The sequence below is a fragment of the Cucurbita pepo genome, chromosome 18, assembly GCF_057944985.1.
Source record: "Cucurbita pepo subsp. pepo isolate OVF chromosome 18, ASM5794498v1, whole genome shotgun sequence".
NCBI lineage: Eukaryota > Viridiplantae > Streptophyta > Magnoliopsida > Cucurbitales > Cucurbitaceae > Cucurbita > Cucurbita pepo.
In genome coordinates this window covers 10059608-10080390 of record NC_141815.1, presented here as the reverse complement: position 1 = coordinate 10080390, position 20783 = coordinate 10059608, and the positions used below count along the sequence as shown (strand labels likewise).

Sequence of the window (20783 nt, the reverse complement as noted above, 5' to 3'; positions counted from 1 at the left end):
TGAACTTTCTACTAATTTATTTATTTAAATATAAAGATATACTTAAAAAGACGACGGTCTAACTTAGAGGAGAGAAAAAAACCATTACAAATGGAAAAGGAGGATCGTGTTTTAGTAATATATTTAGAAAATATTATCTTAGTTTGATCTAAAAGTAAGATACGTTCTCAAGAGTGATTTTTGTTAGGGACGAGAACTACGTATATATAACGTATGATATTATTGAACACAAGTTTATGTATTGTGACACCCGAGTAAAGAAAAGGTACGTGAATGAACCGAGAACACATCTGAATGAGAGTCATCTCAAGAATACGATGACTAAGAAATAAAAGTTGATACCTTACCAATGACGTTCATTTTCTTTCTCAGTGTCTTAATCATAAGATATTATAAATAAAATAAAATAATAAATAAATAAATATATATATATATATAATTATTCACTTAATAATTTCATATATTTTATAAAATAACAATAATTATTGAGGGTAGGGCATAGGGGGAAGAATGAGGAAGAATGATTGAGGGTGGGGCCCACACATTTGTGCTGAAAATGGATTAAAATAAAAATATGGAATTTATTATTTTATTTATTTTTCGTATAAAGCTGCTTCTTCTACCGCCAGTACTGTCCCCACAATTCATAATAATCAAAAGAAACTAATTTTTAAATCAATTTTTTAGTTAATTCAATATTTTGAATTTATGCGAGTTTTTTTTTTTTTTTTTAATTTTTAAATTGGTATTTAATTTACATTTAATAAAATTATAAAAATTTTATTTTATTTCTATTAAATCCATGAAATTTTTAAAAAAATATTAAAGTTTAAGGACTGAATTTTATAAAAATTTTATTTTATTTCTATTAAATCCATGATTTTTTAAAAAAAAAATATTAAAGTTTAAGGACTGAATTTTATAATTATAAAAAGATTAATGATTAGATAGACGAATACATTTATAATTTAACTCTAAATTCGTTATTTGGTCCTCGCAGATGTTATTTGGTCCTTTATTTGGTCCTCGCAGATAATATTGACATATGCTCGAGCCTCACGCAAATGAGAAAATATGTTGAAAACAATATTAAAGAAAAAAAATATTATAGACTAAAAGCGAATAAGCAACAACAAGAATTTGATAGTAAATAACTCGAGTAGAAAGAATTGATGACTAGTCATATCCCGTATAGTATATTTTGAGACATTTTAGTCCGACATGATTTTGGTGGTCAATCATACACCACCGTATTGACACAACAAGAATGGTAAATGTGTATCTAACATGAAAGCAAGTAAAAGAGGTTTTGAATGGGCATGCAACGATGGACAATATGTCCTGGATAAGTATGACTGGGACATGACATGCGGCCACAAACATGACTGTGACACCAAGCGCATTGATTGTTGAACTCTTTTGCCCGTGAAGACGGGCGGAATAGATACAACAAAATTATCTTTGATTCAGTCTCTACTTCAATCACGACAAACAAAACTATCGTTTTCTAAATCTCAAGCACTTGTTATGTTTCGACTCCGTGATGCTTGGGGTAGAAGTGAGTTGTTTTATCGTTTGTTTAGTTGGGACCTTCTCCATTGCATTAATGAACCTACGCAAATGCTTAATATACTCGGGAAATGTCTCGAGGTTACAATGTCCCCCGCCTTTCACCCACAACGGATCGTACTTTTCCTTCGAAAGCTCCCAAAGTCGTTTTCCATGAGACCAATCAACAATATCATCATTTGTTCCCTGCCACATTGATCAAACTTAGCAGGCATGTATCACCCAACAACGTTAAAAAGGGAGAGGACAATTGGTCTTACATGTATAACCAAAATGGGACAGCTCACCAGCCTTATCTTGTCTATGTTCTGAAAAGATAAGACATTAAGAGCTGTTGGTATAAACACAAACAACGATCAACAGGATGTATATAAATCAATTGGAGCATAGATCACCTTGAAAATGTCAAACCAAAATGTCATTTTGACAGGACACAATACACGAATGCCTGAAAGTATGGCGCTGTGGAGAACGACGCCTCTTAATTTTTGTAGTCGAGACGCCAAGTGAAGGGTCGGTCCGCTCCCCACGGATTGCCCATATAGAATCATGTCTTCTTGCTTGATCCCATAATCACGCTTCAAGCAATTGTAAACAGCTTCTATGTCGTAATATGTATTGAATTCAGATGGCTAACAGAATGAGGGATGAACCATTTATGAGTAAACAAATAGGCATAAACATGTTATTGGTAGAAGTGATGGCTGCTGGGATATAACCATTGAAACATCACTTTTAACCAAAGAAATAGAATTGCTTACCTTACCGGTAGATGCTCCATATCCTGAATAGTCGTAGCTGAAATTCAGGACAAACATGTTATTGGTAACTCTTCTGTAAATGAAAACAGCAATATGCCTCCGAATACAATGGCAGCAGATGTAACAGCCCAAGTCCAAGTCCGCCGTAGATATTGTGGACTTTCCCTTTTAAGTTTCCTCTCAAGTTTTCAAACGCGTTCACTGTAGAGAAATTTCCACACCCTTACAAACAATGCTTCATCCTCCTCCAACTGATGTAGGATTTCACAATCCACTAGGGAGAGATTTCTATACCCTTGTAAGAAATGCTTCGTTCTCCTCCAATCGAGGTAGGATCTCACAATCCACCCCCTTTGAGGCCCAACGTCCTCGTTGGCACACCGCTCAATGTCTGCCTTTGTTACCATTTGTAACAGCCCAACCTCTAAGCCCATCGTTAGTCGATATTGTCCTCTTTAGGCTTTCCGTTTCAAGCTTCCCCTCAAGATTTTAAAATGCGTCCACCAAGGAGAGGTTCTCACACCCTTATAAGAAATGATGTGGGATCTCACAATCCATCCCTCATTCCCCTTGCAAACCGATGTGGGATCTCACAATCCATCCCTCATTTCCCTCGCAAACCGATGTGGGATCTCACAATCCATCCCTCATTTCCCTCGCAAACCGATGTGGGATCTCACAATCCATCCCTCATTTCCCTCGCAAACCGATGTGGGATCTCACAATCCATCCCTCATTTCCCTCGCAAACCGATGTGGGATCTCACAATCCATTCCCCTTGGGGCCCCACCGTCCTCGCTGGCACACCACCCAGTGTCTAGCTTTGATAACATTTGACCACTAATAGATATGGTACTTTCCCTTCTATGCTTCTCCTCAAAATTTTAGAACATGTCAACTAAGGAGAGCTTAGTTTTCCAACTCCTACAAGGAATGCTTCGTTTTTCTCTCCAACCGATATGGACCAGACAGTCAAGTTCGTCAAGTTCTTGATTCTGATTAGGGTGGCAAGAGTTTGAGCTTAGTTTCCTAATACATTGCTCATTTGTGCTTTACCATGATGAATCAATTGGAGTTTTCCCCCCTTTTGCTTGCTGAACACCAGAGTTTTTTTCTAAAGAACATGTACTTTTTCTACAAGGATCATGCCAAAACAGAATGAACATAGTCCATTTTAGAAGATTTCAGAATTTTCTCTACAGTGATGGAACAGTTTTGGCCCTCTTCTTTTGACCTTTTGGTTGTAATCTAACTCACAATACAAAGGAGACATGAAACGATGGGCGTACTACAATCTTCAAACAAAGCCTAGCCCTTAGACCAATAGAGAAACAATGGTGCTAACATTCATAAGCTCTTATGGGGGAATCATTGGCACCAAAATTGAGGCCAGGAAGAACAAATAACGAGTAATGCAGATTTCAAATTACACAAACCAAACCAAACAACAGAACAGCCGCAGGAATTAGAACAGATACATGATAAACAAGAATCATTGAAATGATGTTCAAAACAAAACCAGAGAGAATAAATTGTAAAGAACAATCAAATGTTAACGCGAATGGTACCTCATGATGTTAACGCGAAGGTGAGCTCTAAGTTGAACGAAGAGCTCGTGCATCTGGCCGAGATCAGCGGCATTGCCATGGGAATAAAGAAGCGTCAATCGAGCAAAAGGATATTTCCAGAAGGTGGCCACGATCCTATTACCGGCCTTGGTATCAAGCAAATTGACGTCCATATTCCTATCGGCGGACACGCCGGAGAAGGCGAGCCTTCCATCGTCCCCTCTGTAAACGTCGTAGGTTGGAGGCTCCGGTGGGAAGAAGGCAAACTTCGCAGCCACACCACCGGTTACATTTCCCATTAAGGCGATGAATCGGAAAATTTGGGAGATGAAATTCGCAATGGCTGAGGCATGAAGAAGAAGAAGGTGAGAGAAATTGGAGGAACGGAAACAGAGATGGACGGCTGAGATACGGTCAAAGGCTGCGGAGGAGAGAGAGAGAGAGAAAGGTCCAAAATCAGAAGGTCACAGTCAAACATCCCTGAGATAATACTGCTTAAAGGATATTTATAAATATAGAAATTAAATTTAAACTAAATTTAAATTAATTTAACCTCCAACATCTACATTAATTTAATGCTTTCTCAAAACTATATTATAAAGATGTACATGCATTTATTAATAATTATTTCCATAATTACACTCAATACCTAAGTTAGTAATGTAGCAAATTTAGTATTCAATACGACCACGATGGACGAGAATTGCCTAAAGTTCCTCATACTCCTTTTCGATTTTTAACCGTTTATTCTTTTCTTAATACAATCAATTTGTCATAAGGGTTGATTGACATTAGTTTTATCGAACTTTGACTTAGTTTTGTCACGGTTGTTTAACCTAGGGAGATATTGTCCCATTTGGCCCGTTAGGTATCGCCATTAGTTTCACGGTTTTAAAACGCGTCTAAGTCTAGCCCTACTCCGACCAGTGTCTCGCACTGTCTAGTAACTAGCTTTGATACCATTTGTAATAGCTCAAACACACTGCTATTAGATATTGTTCTCTTTGGACAAAACGAACAATATCTACTAGTAGTGGGCTTGAGTTGTTATAAACGGTATTAGAGCCAAACACGGGATGGTATGCCAGCGAAGACACTGGGCCCCAAAGGGAATGGATTGTGATATCTCACATCAGTTGGAGAGGAGAACAAAACATTTTTTATAAAGATGTAGAAATCTCTCCCTAGAAATACATTTTAGAACTGTGAGACAGATGATGATACATAATAAGTCAAAACGAAAACGAGATATTTAATCTAAGTCATACATTGGAAGCTTTATTTGGAAAGAAAATAATATATTTAATAGATAAATTTTTTGTTTTGTGTATAATAAATCATTGACTACTCATTTAATAATATACTTTTACAGTATATTAAATTAAAATTATGACGTCACCCGTACATCCATGCATTTTGAGCTGCAAAAAATAAAAAATAAAAAAGGAAAATAATAAGTTAAATGTTTATAATTTTGGTAGATAAATAAAGTAGAAAAAAAATATACCTGCTTCCGCAATGGCCCAATTCTTGTCGTACCCGAGGGCCCAAAAAAAGTATCCACGAAGCCCATGGGCCTTCGCATACTTGACCTTCACATCAATGGAGCTCGGCCCATCATACCCAATCCAAGTGGTCCCCGCAAACGAATAAGTCGAAACCGACGTCGTATCGAACACCTCGGTGGCGCCGTTGGCCGAATTGAAATCCAACACGTCAGAGTAAATCATAACGCCTTCATTCCCTGGGCCAACTCCCTCTGCCGGCGCTCCAATCCCGTGATGACACGCGTCCTTCAACTGCCACGTTCTTCCGTACACCGGCAACCCCATAACTAATTTCTCCGGCGGAACTCCAGCCTCAATCCACGATGTTATGCCGTAGCTGGTGCTGAAATTGCTTGTCTTATCGAAGAGCTGAGCGTGTGATCCTGTGGCCGATGGTGACCATTTCCCGAAGTAATCGAAGCACATCGGACTGATGAAATCGACGTACTTGGTAATCGCGTCGGGGGGATATGATCGAGGCGGCGACGGGAAACTGGAAGCGTACGAGACGGCCGCCGACAGCTCCAGCGGAGGTCGGTCGGCGTTGGAGGAGGACTCTGTTTCGATTGCTTGACGCCATTCCTTGAAGAGCGAAGACAAATGGGACATGTCGTCGGTGGAATCGGGGAATTCCCAATCCAAATCTAGACCGTCGAAGCCGTACGATCTGGCTGCGGAGATGGCCGACGCGATGAAGGCGGAGCGGAAGGTTTGGTTAGCGGCCATAGCAGCGAAGATGGGAACAGAGGAACCGCCGCCGCCGATTGAGAGGAAGGTTTTGATCTGAGGGTCGGCGGCGTGGATGGTTGAGGTGAAATTTCTCATCCATTGGTCGTCGTTGGGAGTGACTGTCAATTCAAAGGTTACGTTATTTGGCTCCAGGAAAGCGTAGAAGAGATGGGTAAAATGGGAGGTGGAGATTGCCGCCGGAGGGAATGTTTGGGTTAGCCATGAAAGCCAGTAACCACCTCGGATCGTCGTCGGTGATGATTCGACGGCGGAAACAGAGCCAAAAACAGAGAGCTCTGTAGCAGCAAGTAGAAGAACAGAGCAAATCAGCGACGGAATGAATTTGGGAACGAGGGACATGATTGAAACTCAAAAAACAGAGAATTAATGAGTGATATTGATTATGCATACATATATATAAATACATATATATATATATATATAATGTGTGGGAATTGTCGATTGGGTTCTTGGAGCTAAGATTATAAATGCTCTGTTTGTATGGAAGTTTGTGTTTGGAGGCCGGCTGTGCTTATATTATAATATAACTAATAAATAATATTAATAATAATTTAACATGTTCAAAAATAATATATTTTTAAACACTTGAAACATATATATATATATATATATATATTCATTAAGTGAAGCGGGGTAGGATAGGATTGGGACGGAAAATGTAATTCTCGATCTTGGTCCTGTATAGGTAACAAAGAAAAATCTTTCCATCCTCTCCATTCTCAGTCTAAACGAGGATTTTTAACTCTATTAAAGACTGATATTACCGTTCTTAATTATATTCGATAAATATACATCAAAACATAAAATTTAAATTCACTTCAAAAGTTATTATAACTCAATATATTGATTTAAATTATTATTTATATAATGATAATTGGAACCAAAATTCCAATCTCGAAATAAATAAAATGATTTTGTTTTTGTAGCAGGATCATGAACAGAATGCTACATGCTCATCTGCCACATCCGCCAACCTGTTACTGGAACAGCCCGTAGGGTCTGGGAAGCCACAGAAGGTATCAACCAACTCTGCTCGGCACTGGTTGTAACCACTCCAGCTCTGTAGGTATACTCATTTAGCAACCAACAGCCGATCATGGGGTTTCTTGAATCAACTCCCTCGCCTTCTCCATTTCCTATAAGAAGAGCCTGCCGGAGAAAGAAGGGATATTCCAAGTGTTTTTGGAGCTTTTCTTCTTCGATTTGCTTGTTTTTGGTCAGCTATGGGTGATATTTCGCTGGAAGATGTCAAGAATGAGAACGTTGATCTAGTAAGAACATTGATTCATTGTTTCTTTTGTTTTGTTTTTGTGATTCTCTGTTTTTTTGTGTTTTGATCTTTGTTTTTTCATGTGGGTACTTGTAGGAACGGATTCCTGTGGAGGAAGTTTTTGAGAAACTAAAGTGCACTAAAGAAGGATTGAGCACAGCAGAAGGAGAAAAGAGACTCCAAATTTTTGGTCCTAACAAGCTTGAAGAGAAAAAAGAGAGCAAGGTTTTGAAGTTCTTGGGGTTTATGTGGAATCCTCTATCATGGGTTATGGAATCTGCGGCAATCATGGCCATTGCTCTGGCTAATGGAGGGGTACTCATACGTTTTACCCAAATTTGTTCTTGTTCGTTCTCTTACACTTAGAAACTCAAGCTAGATTGTGGTTTAAAATGCAGGGGAAACCACCGGATTGGCAAGATTTTGTTGGGATTATTGTGTTGTTGATCATTAACTCTACCATTAGTTTCATTGAAGAGAACAATGCTGGAAATGCAGCTGCTGCTCTCATGGCTGGTCTGGCCCCCAAAACCAAGGTATTTGCGTTCCTTTTTGAAGTTTTGGGTGGTTTAATATGGTTTGATTGTTGAGAATTGTTGGAAGAGGAGTCCCACGTCGAGTAATGGGGTTGATCGTGAGTTTATAAGTAAGGAATACATCTCCATTGGTATGAGACTTTTGGGGAAACAAAAAGTAAAGTCAACTGGACAATATCATACCATTGTGGAGAGTTGTGATTCTTAACATGGTATTAGAGTCATGCCCTTAACTTATTCATGTCAATAGAATTCTCTAATGTCGAACAAAGAAGTTGTGAACTCGAAGGTGTAGTCAAAAGTGACTCAAGTGTCGAACGAAGGGTGTGCTTTGTTCGAGGGCTCTAGAGAAGGAGCCGAGCCTCGATTAAGGGGAGGTTGTTTGAGGGCTCCATAGGCCTCAAGGGAGATTCTATGGTGTACTTTGTTCGATGGAGGATTGTTGATAATTGTTGAGAGAGGAGTCCTACATCGACTAATTAAGGGGTCGATCATGGATTTATAAGTAAGGAATACATCTTGGACAATAGTGCACAATAGTGGAGAGTCATGATTTCTAACAATCCTAACCAGAGATATTTCTCTCCAACTCTTGGATGTCATTGGAATGATTTGTTGGGTCTTGAAGTTAGGGAAGTGTCGAAGTATGAGTACGTGATTCAATTTACTCTAACCCATCAACTTAAACTTCCGAGTTAAGTGATAATTTAACCGTGGATAATGCGGTTCATGAGATTGTTGTTTTTCAAACTTGTGTAGGTTCTAAGAGATGGGAAGTGGAAAGAAGAGGAGGCAGCAATTCTGGTTCCAGGGGATGTGATTAGCGTTAAATTAGGAGATATTATCCCGGCCGATGCACGTCTCTTAGAAGGCGATCCTCTGAAGATCGACCAGTCTGCTCTTACGGGTGAATCTTTGCCTGTCACCAAGAATCCTGGTGATGGAGTGTTCTCTGGCTCCACCTGCAAGCAAGGAGAGATCGAGGCCGTTGTTATTGCCACTGGAGTGCATACCTTTTTTGGAAAGGCAGCTCATCTTGTGGACAGCACCAACCAAGTTGGTCATTTCCAAAAGGTAAAAGAAAAACTCTTGATTCTTGCATAACCAAAGTAACATAGGATTCATGGCAAGATTTGTGGTTCTAATGGTTTATCATTGATCAGGTGTTGACCGCCATTGGAAACTTCTGTATATGCTCGATCGCGGTCGGGATGGTCATTGAGATTCTAGTAATGTTTGCCATCCAGCACAGAGCATACAGGGAGGGCATTGACAACTTGTTGGTGCTTCTCATTGGAGGCATTCCCATAGCAATGCCAACAGTTCTTTCAGTAACCATGGCCATCGGATCGCATCGTCTTTCGCAGCAAGGTGCCATCACCAAGAGGATGACAGCCATTGAAGAGATGGCTGGGATGGATGTCCTGTGCAGTGACAAGACAGGAACTCTCACCCTGAACAAGCTCACAGTAGACAAGTCCCTGATTGAGGTCAAGCTCACATAGTTTCACTCATTGGCTTTGATCATGGCTCATCATGGTGCATTTATGACTGCAGGTGTTTGTACCAAACATGGACAAGGACGCTGTCATGCTGTTTGCTGCAAGAGCGTCGAGAGTCGAAAATCAAGACGCCATCGATGCTTGCATTGTCGGAATGTTGGATGACCCCAAAGAGGTTTTATACTCAGCTTTGTTTTTATGTTCATGGGCTTCCTTTTACTGAACCTTTTGTGGTATACTGAACCTTTTGGCTCTTAAAGGCAAGAGCAGGAATAACTGAGGTGCATTTCTTGCCGTTTAACCCGGTCGATAAACGTACTGCCATTACCTACATCGACACAGATGGTAACTGGCACAGAAGCAGCAAGGGCGCTCCTGAACAGGTAGTGTTGTTGTCTGATAGCCAATGTCACTTATGAAGAACCACATTTGTTTTAGATGCCTAACTCTGTCATTTTGGTATTAGATCATTGACCTTTGTGACCTTAAAGGTGAAGCAAGGCAGAAAGCTCATACCATTATCGATAACTACGCTAATCGCGGTCTTCGTTCGTTGGCCGTTGGTCGACAGGTGAATTGTGTGAATATATATACAAAATAGGTTCATTAACTCATAGAATGAATAGGATTTCTTATTACCTCTAAACCTTGTTTGCCATCATGTTTAGACTGTTAAAGACAAGGACAAGGAAAGTGGTGGAGAACCATGGGAATTTGTTGGTCTCTTGCCTCTATTTGATCCTCCAAGGCATGATAGTGCAGAAACCATTCGCCGAGCTCTAGAACTTGGTGTTAATGTTAAGATGATCACTGGTGACCAACTTGCAATAGGGAAAGAAACCGGTCGGAGGCTCGGCATGGGCACGAACATGTATCCGTCCTCGTCTTTGCTCGGACAAAGCATGGATGAGTCAATTGCTTCTATTCCTGTTGATGAACTCATTGAGAAGGCTGATGGGTTTGCAGGAGTCTTCCCGGGTAATCACGTTATACTTTTAACCACAACAAATTGTTATGAATCACAACTCTCCACAATGGTATGATATTGTCCACTTTGAGCATAAGCTCTCATAGCTTTGCTTTGGGCTTTCCCAAAAGGCCTCAATATCAATGGAGATGTATTCCTTACTTATAAACCCATGATCATTCCCTAAATTAACCAACATGGGACTCCCTCCCACCCCAACTAAACTAGTCATTTGTGGATTGCAGAACACAAGTATGAGATTGTTAAGAGACTTCAGGAGAGGAAACATATTTGTGGCATGACAGGAGATGGTGTCAATGATGCTCCTGCTCTCAAGAGGGCCGACATCGGTATCGCTGTGGCTGATGCAACCGACGCCGCACGAAGCGCATCAGACATTGTCTTGACCGAGCCAGGACTAAGTGTGATTGTGAGTGCTGTGTTAACCAGTAGAGCCATCTTTCAAAGAATGAAAAACTACACTATCTATGCAGTTTCCATTACAATACGTATTGTGTTGGGATTCATGCTTGTTGCTCTCATCTGGAAGTTTGATTTCTCGCCTTTTATGGTCCTTATCATTGCCATCCTAAACGATGGAACCATCATGACCATTTCAAAGGATAGGGTGAAGCCATCACCTGTGCCTGACTCATGGAGACTCAAAGAGATTTTTGCTACTGGTGTTGTCCTTGGAACATACATGGCCTTCGCGACCGTGTTTTTCTTCTGGCTCGCCAACGAAACCGTCTTCTTCCCGGTGAGAAAACGATATCGTGCCCTGAATGTTAAACACAAAGATGACATTGTGTACTAACATGTCAACATTGTCTGCAGAACACATTTGGCGTAAAGCCACTCAGAGGTATTGCTGAGATGAACTCTGCTCTCTATCTTCAAGTGAGCATCATCAGTCAAGCTCTCATCTTTGTTACGAGGTCAAGAAGTTGGTCCTTTGTTGAATGCCCTGGTTTCTTGCTAGTTATTGCCTTCCTTGCTGCACAGTTGGTAAGAACAACACTTCTTTCAAACCCTTTTCAAAACTGCACAATCTTTGTAACGGCCCAACATCCTTACTGGCATACCGTCTCGTATCCACCCCCTTCGGGGCTCAGCCTCCTCGCTGGCACATCGCTCAGTGTCTAGCTTTAATACCATTTGTAACGATCCAAGTCCACCGCTTGCACATATTGTCCTCTTTGGACTTTCACCCTCAAGGTTTTAAAATTAGTTTGCTAGGGAGAGGTTTCCACACTGGTGTTTCGTTCTCTTCCCTAATCGATATGAGATTTCACAATCCACCCATTTTCGTGACATAGCGTCCTTGCTGGCACACAGCCTCGTGTCCACCCTCCTTCGGGGCTTACCTCCTCGCTGGCACATCGCCAAGTGTCTAGCTCTGATACCATTTGTAATGGCCCAAGCCCACTGTTAGTAGATATCGTCCTCTTTGAGCTTACCCTTTCGGGATTTCCCTCAAAGTTTTTAAAACGCCTATGCTAGGGAGAGGTTTCCACACCCTTATAAAGGGTATTGCCTTTTCCTCCCCAACCGACGTGAGATCTCACATTCTTTCTCCTGTATTCTGCTATATACCCTTTCAGGTTGCCACTCTAATTGCTGTATACTCCGAATGGGACTTTGCAAGGATCAAGGGCATTGGGTGGGGATGGGCAGGAGCCATCTGGTTATTCAGTATTGTCACTTACTTCCCACTTGATGTCCTCAAATTTGCAATCCGTTATGGCCTCAGCGGCAAGGCCTGGGACAACATGCTCGAGAATAAGGTCCGTGTTCGAACTTCTGTAATGTCATTTCACTTATAGGGTGTCGTGCTAACGAATGTTCTCGACCATTCTGCTACCGTAGACTGCGTTTACAACGAAGAAGGATTACGGAAAAGGCGAAAGAGAGGCACAATGGGCAATAGCCCAACGTACAAGGCATGGCCTGCAGCCACCAGAAACCATATTTCATGAAAAGAGCAGCTACGAGGAACTTTCAGCGATTGCAGAGCAAGCGAAGAAAAGAGCTGAAATTGCCAGGTAAATTGGAAAACAAATCAATATCGAACACTTAGAAAGTCATTCCAAGCACGACGACCACGAATTGTATGAACTTTTTATTAAGTGTTTGAATGTTGAACGGTGCAGGCTGAGGGAACTCCACACTTTGAAGGGCCATGTAGAGTCGGTGGTGAAGTTGAAGGGGTTGGACATTGACACTATCCAACAGCACTACACTCTTTGATCTGTGATTGAGTTGACAACATTTGGCTGACTTTCAACAAAAACGAAGAACAAATAATTTCAAAATTAAAAGAAAAATGTATTATAGATGGTGAAAGGGGGTTATTCTCTCTTTTGTACCTGCAACTCTTATAGGGAAAATATATTCTAGAGTGATGATGAAAAAGTGAAAATTGTTGTTAAATTAATAAAAATGCATTTAAACTTTTTAATATGTTAACATGTGATTCTACCTTAAAACATTGTTTATAAGAATGTGGAAATCTCCCTATGAGAGGCGTTTTAAACCGCGAGGCTCACAGCGATACGTAACGAGCCAAAACGAACAATATTTGCTAGCGGTGGGCTTGAACCAATATAAATGGTATTAGATCCAATCTTCGGGCAATATGTCAACGAGAACGCTGGATCACCAAGGAGTAGATTGGGAGATTCCACATTGGTTGGAGAGGGGAGCGAAACATTTCTTACAATGATGTGGAAATCCCTCATCGTATCCAGTACATGCATTTTAAAATTACGAGGCCGACAGTAATAGACCAAATAGAACAATATTTCCTAACAGCGAGCGAGTGTAAAAAAAAATCATTAAACTTTCAAAACTTTAAAAAGTTTTATTAATGCTAACTAAAAAAATTAAAATATAGTTGAGTATTATATTTAAAAATACCCATTAAATTTTAAAATTCTTAAAAAAAAAAAAAAAAATTAAATAAATACAATTTATGATGAAACTTATGACATAATATTTAGCCACAGAGCATGAGAGTGACATGGCGGTTAAATAGGCAATGTATCCCCTCAACCCGCCGCCGCCGGTGGTGTTTTCCCGCCAATTCCAACCGTATATAAGAATCATTTCCATATTTCAAAATCAACGAAACCCCAATTCTCCTTCTGCTTCTGCTTCTGCTTCTGCTTCTGCCCTAAACCCTTTCCAGTTTCCCATGGCCTCTCGAGCTCTCATTAGTACGATCGCAAGAGGCTCGAGAATATTAGCCGCAACGATGAAATGATGGCCGCCCTCAAGCTTCAGTCCAAAGCCTCTGAACTCTCTGCTGCCTCCAAGCGTCAAAGGTCTCTCTCTAACTTTTCCTACTGATTTCTGTATCCTACTTCGTTTTTTCTCTGTTTTGTTTGTGATCTCTTTGTTATTCCCCTTCCAGAGTTGAAACCAAATCGGAAATGGTTTATCCGTAGACCAAACCTAAAATCGAGACTCCGATAGTTTTACGGCGCTCTTTGCGTGCTAGAGGAATTCCCCCTAATGCCAAAAGTGTTTCAGATGATATTACGGAGCCGGCTACTAAAATTAAATTGATAGGATAGGGTTGGGACTAAAAATTTAATCCTAGTTCTTGGTTCTGTATAGCTAACCAAAAAAATCTTTCCACATTCCTTATAGTCGGGTTAAACGAGAATTTTAACTTTGTTAGAGGCGGATCTTAGTTTTTAGTAATAATATTAATCCAAATTAAAGTAAAATAAAACATAATTATATTTGATAAATATACATCCAAAACATAAATTTTAAATTCACATCAAAACTTATTCTAACTCAATACATTGATTTCAATTATCCTTTATATAATGCTAATTGTAACCAAAATTCCAATCTCTCACGAAAAAAGAAAAAACCAATAAATAAATAAATAAAATGATTTTGTTTTTGTAGCAGGACCATGAACAAAATGCTACATGCTCATTGCCACATCCGCCAACCTGTTACTGGAACAGCCCGTAGGGTCTGGGAAGCCACAGAAGGTATCAACCAACTCTGCTCGGCACTGGTTGTAACCACTCCAGCTCTGCAGGTATACTCATTTAGCGACCCACAGCCGATCATGGGGTTTCTTGAATCAACTCCCTCGCCTTCTCCATTTCCTATAAGAAGAGCCTGCCGGAGAAAGAAGGGATATTCCAAGTGTTTTTGGAGCTTTTCTTCTTCGATTTGCTTGTTTTTGGTCAGCTATGGGTGATATTTCGCTGGAAGATGTCAAGAATGAGAACGTTGATCTAGTAAGAACATTGATTCATTGTTTCTTTTGTTTTGTTTTTGTGATTCTCTGTTTTTTTGTGTTTTGATCTTTGTTTTTTCATGTGGGTTCTTGTAGGAACGGATTCCTGTGGAGGAAGTTTTTGAGAAACTAAAGTGCACTAAAGAAGGATTGAGCACAGCAGAAGGAGAAAAGAGACTCCAAATTTTTGGTCCTAACAAGCTTGAAGAGAAAAAAGAGAGCAAGGTTTTGAAGTTCTTGGGGTTTATGTGGAATCCTCTATCATGGGTTATGGAATCTGCGGCAATCATGGCCATTGCTCTGGCTAATGGAGGGGTACTCATACGTTTTACCCAAATTTGTTCTTGTTCGTTCTCTTACACTTAGAAACTCAAGGTAGATTGTGGTTTAAAATGCAGGGGAAACCACCGGATTGGCAAGATTTTGTTGGGATTATTGTGTTGTTGATCATTAACTCTACCATTAGTTTCATTGAAGAGAACAATGCTGGAAATGCAGCTGCTGCTCTCATGGCTGGTCTGGCCCCCAAAACCAAGGTATTTGCGTTCCTTTTTGAAGTTTTGGGTGGTTTAATATGGTTTGATTGTTGAGAATTGTTGGAAGAGGAGTCCCACGTCGAGTAATGGGGTTGATCGTGAGTTTATAAGTAAGGAATACATCTCCATTGGTATGAGGCTTTTGGGGAAACAAAAAGTAAAGTCAACTGGACAATATCATACCATTGTGGAGAGTTGTGATTCTTAACATGGTATTAGAGTCATGCCCTTAACTTATTCATGTCAATAGAATTCTCTAATGTCGAACAAAGAAGTTGTGAACTCGAAGGTGTAGTCAAAAGTGACTCAAGTGTCGAACGAAGGGTGTGCTTTGTTCGAGGGCTCTAGAGAAGGAGCCGAGCCTCGATTAAGGGGAGGTTGTTTGAGGGCTCCATAGGCCTCAAGGGAGATTCTATGGTGTACTTTGTTCGATGGAGGATTGTTGATAATTGTTGAGAGAGGAGTCCTACATCGACTAATTAAGGGGTCGATCATGGATCTATAAGTAAGGAATACATCTTGGACAATAGTGCACAATAATGGAGAGTCATGGTTCCTAACCATCCTAACAAGAGATATTTCTCTCCAACTCTTGGATGTCATTGGAAGCATTTGTTGGGTCTTGAAGTTAGGGGAGTGTCGAAGTATGAGTACGTGATTCAATTTACTCTAACCCATCAACTTAAACTTCCGAGTTTAGTGATAATTTAACCGTGGATAATGCGGTTCATGAGATTGTTGTTTTTCAAACTTGTGTAGGTTCTAAGAGATGGGAAGTGGAAAGAAGAGGAGGCAGCAATTCTGGTTCCAGGGGATGTGATTAGCGTTAAATTAGGAGATATTATCCCGGCCGATGCACGTCTCTTAGAAGGCGATCCTCTGAAGATCGACCAGTCTGCTCTTACGGGTGAATCTTTGCCTGTCACCAAGAATCCTGGTGATGGAGTGTTCTCTGGCTCCACCTGCAAGCAAGGAGAGATCGAGGCCGTTGTTATTGCCACTGGAGTGCATACCTTTTTTGGAAAGGCAGCTCATCTTGTGGACAGCACCAACCAAGTTGGTCATTTCCAAAAGGTAAAAGAAAAACTCTTGATTCTTGCATAACCAAAGTAACATAGGATTCATGGCAAGATTTGTGGTTCTAATGGTTTATCATTGATCAGGTGTTGACCGCCATTGGAAACTTCTGTATATGCTCGATCGCGGTCGGGATGGTCATTGAGATTCTAGTAATGTTTGCCATCCAGCACAGAGCATACAGGGAGGGCATTGACAACTTGTTGGTGCTTCTCATTGGAGGCATTCCCATAGCAATGCCAACCGTTCTTTCAGTAACCATGGCCATCGGATCGCATCGCCTTTCGCAGCAAGGTGCCATCACCAAGAGGATGACAGCCATTGAAGAGATGGCTGGGATGGATGTCCTGTGCAGTGACAAGACAGGAACTCTCACCCTCAACAAGCTCACAGTAGACAAGTCCCTGATTGAGGTCAAGCTCACATAGTTTCACTCATTGGCTTTGATCATGGCTCATCATGGTGCATTTATGACTGCAGGTGTTTGTACCAAACATGGACAAGGACGCTGTCATGCTGTTTGCTGCAAGAGCGTCGAGAGTCGAAAATCAAGACGCCATCGATGCCTGCATTGTCGGAATGTTGGATGACCCCAAAGAGGTTTTATACTCAGCTTTGTTTTTATGTTCATGGGCTTCCTTTTACTGAACCTTTTGTGGTATACTGAACCTTTTGGCTCTTAAAGGCAGGAGCAGGAATAACTGAGGTGCATTTCTTGCCGTTTAACCCGGTCGATAAACGTACTGCCATTACCTACATCGACACAGATGGTAACTGGCACAGAAGCAGCAAGGGCGCTCCTGAACAGGTAGTGTTGTTGTCTGATAGCCAATGTCACTTATGAAGAACCACATTTGTTTTAGATGCCTAACTCTGTCATTTTGGTATTAGATCATTGACCTTTGTGACCTTAAAGGTGAAGCAAGGCAGAAAGCTCATACCATTATCGATAACTACGCTAATCGCGGTCTTCGTTCGTTGGCCGTTGGTCGACAGGTGACTTGTGTGAATATATATACAAAATAGGTTCATTAACTCATAGAATGAATAGGATTTCTTATTACCTCTAAACCTTGTTTGCCATCATGTTTAGACTGTTAAAGACAAGGACAAGGAAAGTGGTGGAGAACCATGGGAATTTGTTGGTCTCTTGCCTCTATTTGATCCTCCAAGGCATGATAGTGCAGAAACCATTCGCCGAGCTCTAGAACTTGGTGTTAATGTTAAGATGATCACTGGTGACCAACTTGCAATAGGGAAAGAAACCGGTCGGAGGCTCGGCATGGGCACGAACATGTATCCGTCGTCGTCTTTGCTCGGACAAAGCATGGATGAGTCAATTGCTTCTATTCCTGTTGATGAACTCATTGAGAAGGCTGATGGGTTTGCAGGAGTCTTCCCAGGTAATCACGTTATACTTTTAACCACAAGAGATTGTTAGCTTTCCACAATGGTACGATTTTGTCCACTTTGAGCCTAAGCCCTAATGAGTTTGCTTTGGGTTTTCCCAAAAGGCTTCATACTAATGCAGATGTATTTCTTACTTATAAACCCATTAGCCAACGTGAGACTCCCTCCCACCCCAACTAAACTAGTCATTTGTGGATTGCAGAACACAAGTATGAGATTGTTAAGAGACTTCAGGAGAGGAAACATATTTGTGGCATGACAGGAGATGGTGTCAATGATGCTCCTGCTCTCAAGAGGGCCGACATCGGTATCGCTGTGGCTGATGCAACCGACGCCGCACGAAGCGCATCAGACATTGTCTTGACCGAGCCAGGACTAAGTGTGATTGTGAGTGCTGTGTTAACCAGTAGAGCCATCTTTCAAAGAATGAAAAACTACACTATCTATGCAGTTTCCATTACAATACGTATTGTGTTGGGATTCATGCTTGTTGCTCTCATCTGGAAGTTTGATTTCTCGCCTTTTATGGTCCTTATCATTGCCATCCTAAACGATGGAACCATCATGACCATTTCAAAGGATAGGGTGAAGCCATCACCTGTGCCTGACTCATGGAGACTCAAAGAGATTTTTGCTACTGGTGTTGTCCTTGGAACATACATGGCCTTCGCGACCGTGTTTTTCTTCTGGCTCGCCAACGAAACCGTCTTCTTCCCGGTGAGAAAACGATATGGTGCCCTGAACGTTAAACACAAAGTTGACATTGTATACTAACATGTCAACATTGTCTGCAGAAAACATTTGGTGTAAAGCCACTCAAAGATCTTGCTGAGATGAACTCTGCTCTCTATCTTCAAGTGAGCATTATCAGTCAAGCTCTCATCTTTGTCACCAGGTCAAGAAGTTGGTCCTTTGTTGAATGCCCTGGTTTCTTGCTAGTTATTGCCTTCCTTGCTGCACAGTTGGTAAGAACAACACTTCTTCTTCTACCTCCTCTCAAACCCTATTCAAAATTACCCATTCTTTGTAACGGCTCAAGCCCACCGCTTGTACATATTGTCCTCTTTGGACTTTCACTTTCGAGCTTCCTCTCAAGGTTTTTAAAATTCGTTTGCTAGGGAGAGGTTTCCACACTGGTGTTTCGTTCTCTTCCCTAATCGATATGAGATTTCACAATCCATCCCTTTTCGTGACCTAGCGTCCTTGCTGGCACACAGCCTCGTGTCCACCCTCCTTCGGGGCTTACCTCCTCGCTGGCACATCGCCCAATGTCTAGCTCTGATACCATTTGTAATGGCCTAAGCCCACTATTAGCAGATATCGTCCTCTTTGGGCTTACCCTTTCGGGATTCCCCTCAAAGTTTTTAAAACGCCTATGCTAGGGAGAGGTTTCCACACCCTTATAAAGGATATTGCATTCTCCTCCCCAACCGACGTGGGATCTCACATTGTTTCTCCTAATTCTGTATTCTGCTATATACCCTTTCAGGTTGCCACTCTAATTGCTGTATACTCCGAATGGGACTTTGCAAGGATCAAGGGCATTGGGTGGGGATGGGCAGGAGCCATCTGGTTATTCAGTATTGTCACTTACTTCCCACTTGATGTCCTCAAATTTGCAATCCGTTATGGCCTCAGCGGCAAGGCCTGGGACAACATGCTCGAGAATAAGGTCCGTGTTCGAACTTCTGTAATGTCATTTTACTTATAGGGTGTCGTGCTAACGAATGTTCTCGACCATTCTGCTACCGTAGACTGCGTTTACAACGAAGAAGGATTACGGAAAAGGCGAAAGAGAGGCACAATGGGCAATAGCCCAACGTACAAGGCATGGCCTGCAGCCACCAGAAACCATATTTCATGAAAAGAGCAGCTACGAGGAACTTTCAGCCATAGCCGAGCAAGCGAAGAAAAGAGCTGAAATTGCCAGGTAAATTGGAAAACAAATCAATACCGAGCACTTAAAAAGTCATTCCAAGCAGGACGATCACGAATTGTATGAACTTTTTAGTAAGTGTTTGAATGTTGAACGGTGCAGGCTGAGGGAACTCCACACTTTGAAGGGCCATGTGGAGTCAGTGGTGAAGTTGAAGGGGTTGGACATTGACACTATCCAACAACACTACACTGTTTGATCTGTGATGGAGTGGACAACATTTGGCTAACTTTCAACAAAAACGAAGGAGGAATAATTTAAAAAATGAAAAGAAAAATATATTATAGATGGTGAAATGGGTAGCTTTGCAACTCTTATAAGGAAAATATATTCTGGATTGAAGTTCCTAATCAAGGACAAAATAAGATGAAAAAGTTAAAATTCTTGTAATAATAAAGACATATTATGGTTATAGTAGTTTGTCTTATAATTTATTGGTTAAATTAATGAAAATGCTTTTAAACTTTCTACTTTCTTGCCGTGAGATTTCACATTAGACATTATTTATAAAGATGTGGAAACATCTTCCTATCAGACGGGTTTTAAAATCGCAAAACTCACAACGATATGAACGAGTCAAAATTGATAATATCTGCAAGCGGTGGGCTAGAACCGTTACAAATGATATTAGAACTGGACGATGTGTCAGCGAGAACGCTAGATCTCCAAAGGATAGATTGTAAGATTCCACATTAGTTGGAGAGTGAGATTCCACGTTGATTGGAGAAGGAAATGAAATATTTCTTACAAAGATGTGGAAATTCGAATAGATGCGTTTTAAAATTATGAGGCTGATGACGATATTAATAGACCAAATCAAACAATATTTACTAGCTGTGATTTTGGGCATAAAAAAAATCACTAAACTTTAAAAAATTTCAATTTTAAAACTTTCAAAAATTTTATTAATACTTTTCAACTTTTTTTAAATATTTTTTGAAAAATACTTTATTCTCGTTACTATATTTAAAAAATACTAATTAAAATTTATAAGTCTTTATAAAAAAGTTTAATTTTTTTTTACGTTAAACTATAAATATGTTGATAAAAAAGTTAATTTTTTTTTACGTTAAACTATAAATATGTT

General features: G+C 40.5%; 4 protein-coding genes across 4 annotated transcripts; 2 read left to right on the top strand and 2 right to left on the bottom strand.

Annotated features, from left to right (window-relative positions):
• Nucleotides 1–1160: 1160 nt before the first annotated feature.
• Nucleotides 1161–4360, bottom strand: LOC111780294 (uncharacterized). Its single transcript, XM_023660658.2, has 5 exons — nucleotides 3899–4360; nucleotides 2331–2367; nucleotides 1965–2201; nucleotides 1830–1877; nucleotides 1161–1755 (listed from the first exon to the last, which is right to left on the bottom strand). The coding sequence occupies exons 1-5, from the start codon at nucleotides 4195–4197 to the stop codon at nucleotides 1498–1500; spliced, it is 879 nt and encodes a 292-aa protein (XP_023516426.2). The 5' UTR covers nucleotides 4198–4360; the 3' UTR covers nucleotides 1161–1497.
• An 804-nt stretch (nucleotides 4361–5164) lies between these two features.
• Nucleotides 5165–6755, bottom strand: LOC111780600 (class V chitinase CHIT5a). The gene is made up of 2 exons (XM_023661043.2): nucleotides 5406–6755; nucleotides 5165–5319 (listed from the first exon to the last, which is right to left on the bottom strand). Exons 1-2 carry the CDS (start codon nucleotides 6532–6534, stop codon nucleotides 5294–5296), a joined length of 1155 nt encoding a protein of 384 aa, XP_023516811.1. The 5' UTR covers nucleotides 6535–6755; the 3' UTR covers nucleotides 5165–5293.
• Nucleotides 6756–7180: 425 nt separating this feature from the next.
• LOC111780583 (ATPase 8, plasma membrane-type) lies at nucleotides 7181–12931 on the top strand. Its single transcript, XM_023661017.2, has 14 exons — nucleotides 7181–7466; nucleotides 7562–7780; nucleotides 7864–8001; nucleotides 8761–9075; nucleotides 9165–9491; nucleotides 9559–9678; nucleotides 9764–9886; nucleotides 9970–10074; nucleotides 10172–10481; nucleotides 10716–11230; nucleotides 11308–11478; nucleotides 12075–12257; nucleotides 12340–12515; nucleotides 12624–12931. The coding sequence occupies exons 1-14, from the start codon at nucleotides 7419–7421 to the stop codon at nucleotides 12718–12720; spliced, it is 2847 nt and encodes a 948-aa protein (XP_023516785.1). The 5' UTR covers nucleotides 7181–7418; the 3' UTR covers nucleotides 12721–12931.
• Nucleotides 12932–14425: 1494 nt separating this feature from the next.
• On the top strand, nucleotides 14426–20166 carry LOC111780585 (ATPase 8, plasma membrane-type). Its single transcript, XM_087119709.1, has 14 exons — nucleotides 14426–14738; nucleotides 14834–15052; nucleotides 15136–15273; nucleotides 16033–16347; nucleotides 16437–16763; nucleotides 16831–16950; nucleotides 17036–17158; nucleotides 17242–17346; nucleotides 17444–17753; nucleotides 17963–18477; nucleotides 18555–18725; nucleotides 19250–19432; nucleotides 19515–19690; nucleotides 19799–20166. The coding sequence occupies exons 1-14, from the start codon at nucleotides 14691–14693 to the stop codon at nucleotides 19893–19895; spliced, it is 2847 nt and encodes a 948-aa protein (XP_086975835.1). The 5' UTR covers nucleotides 14426–14690; the 3' UTR covers nucleotides 19896–20166.
• Nucleotides 20167–20783: the final 617 nt, after the last annotated feature.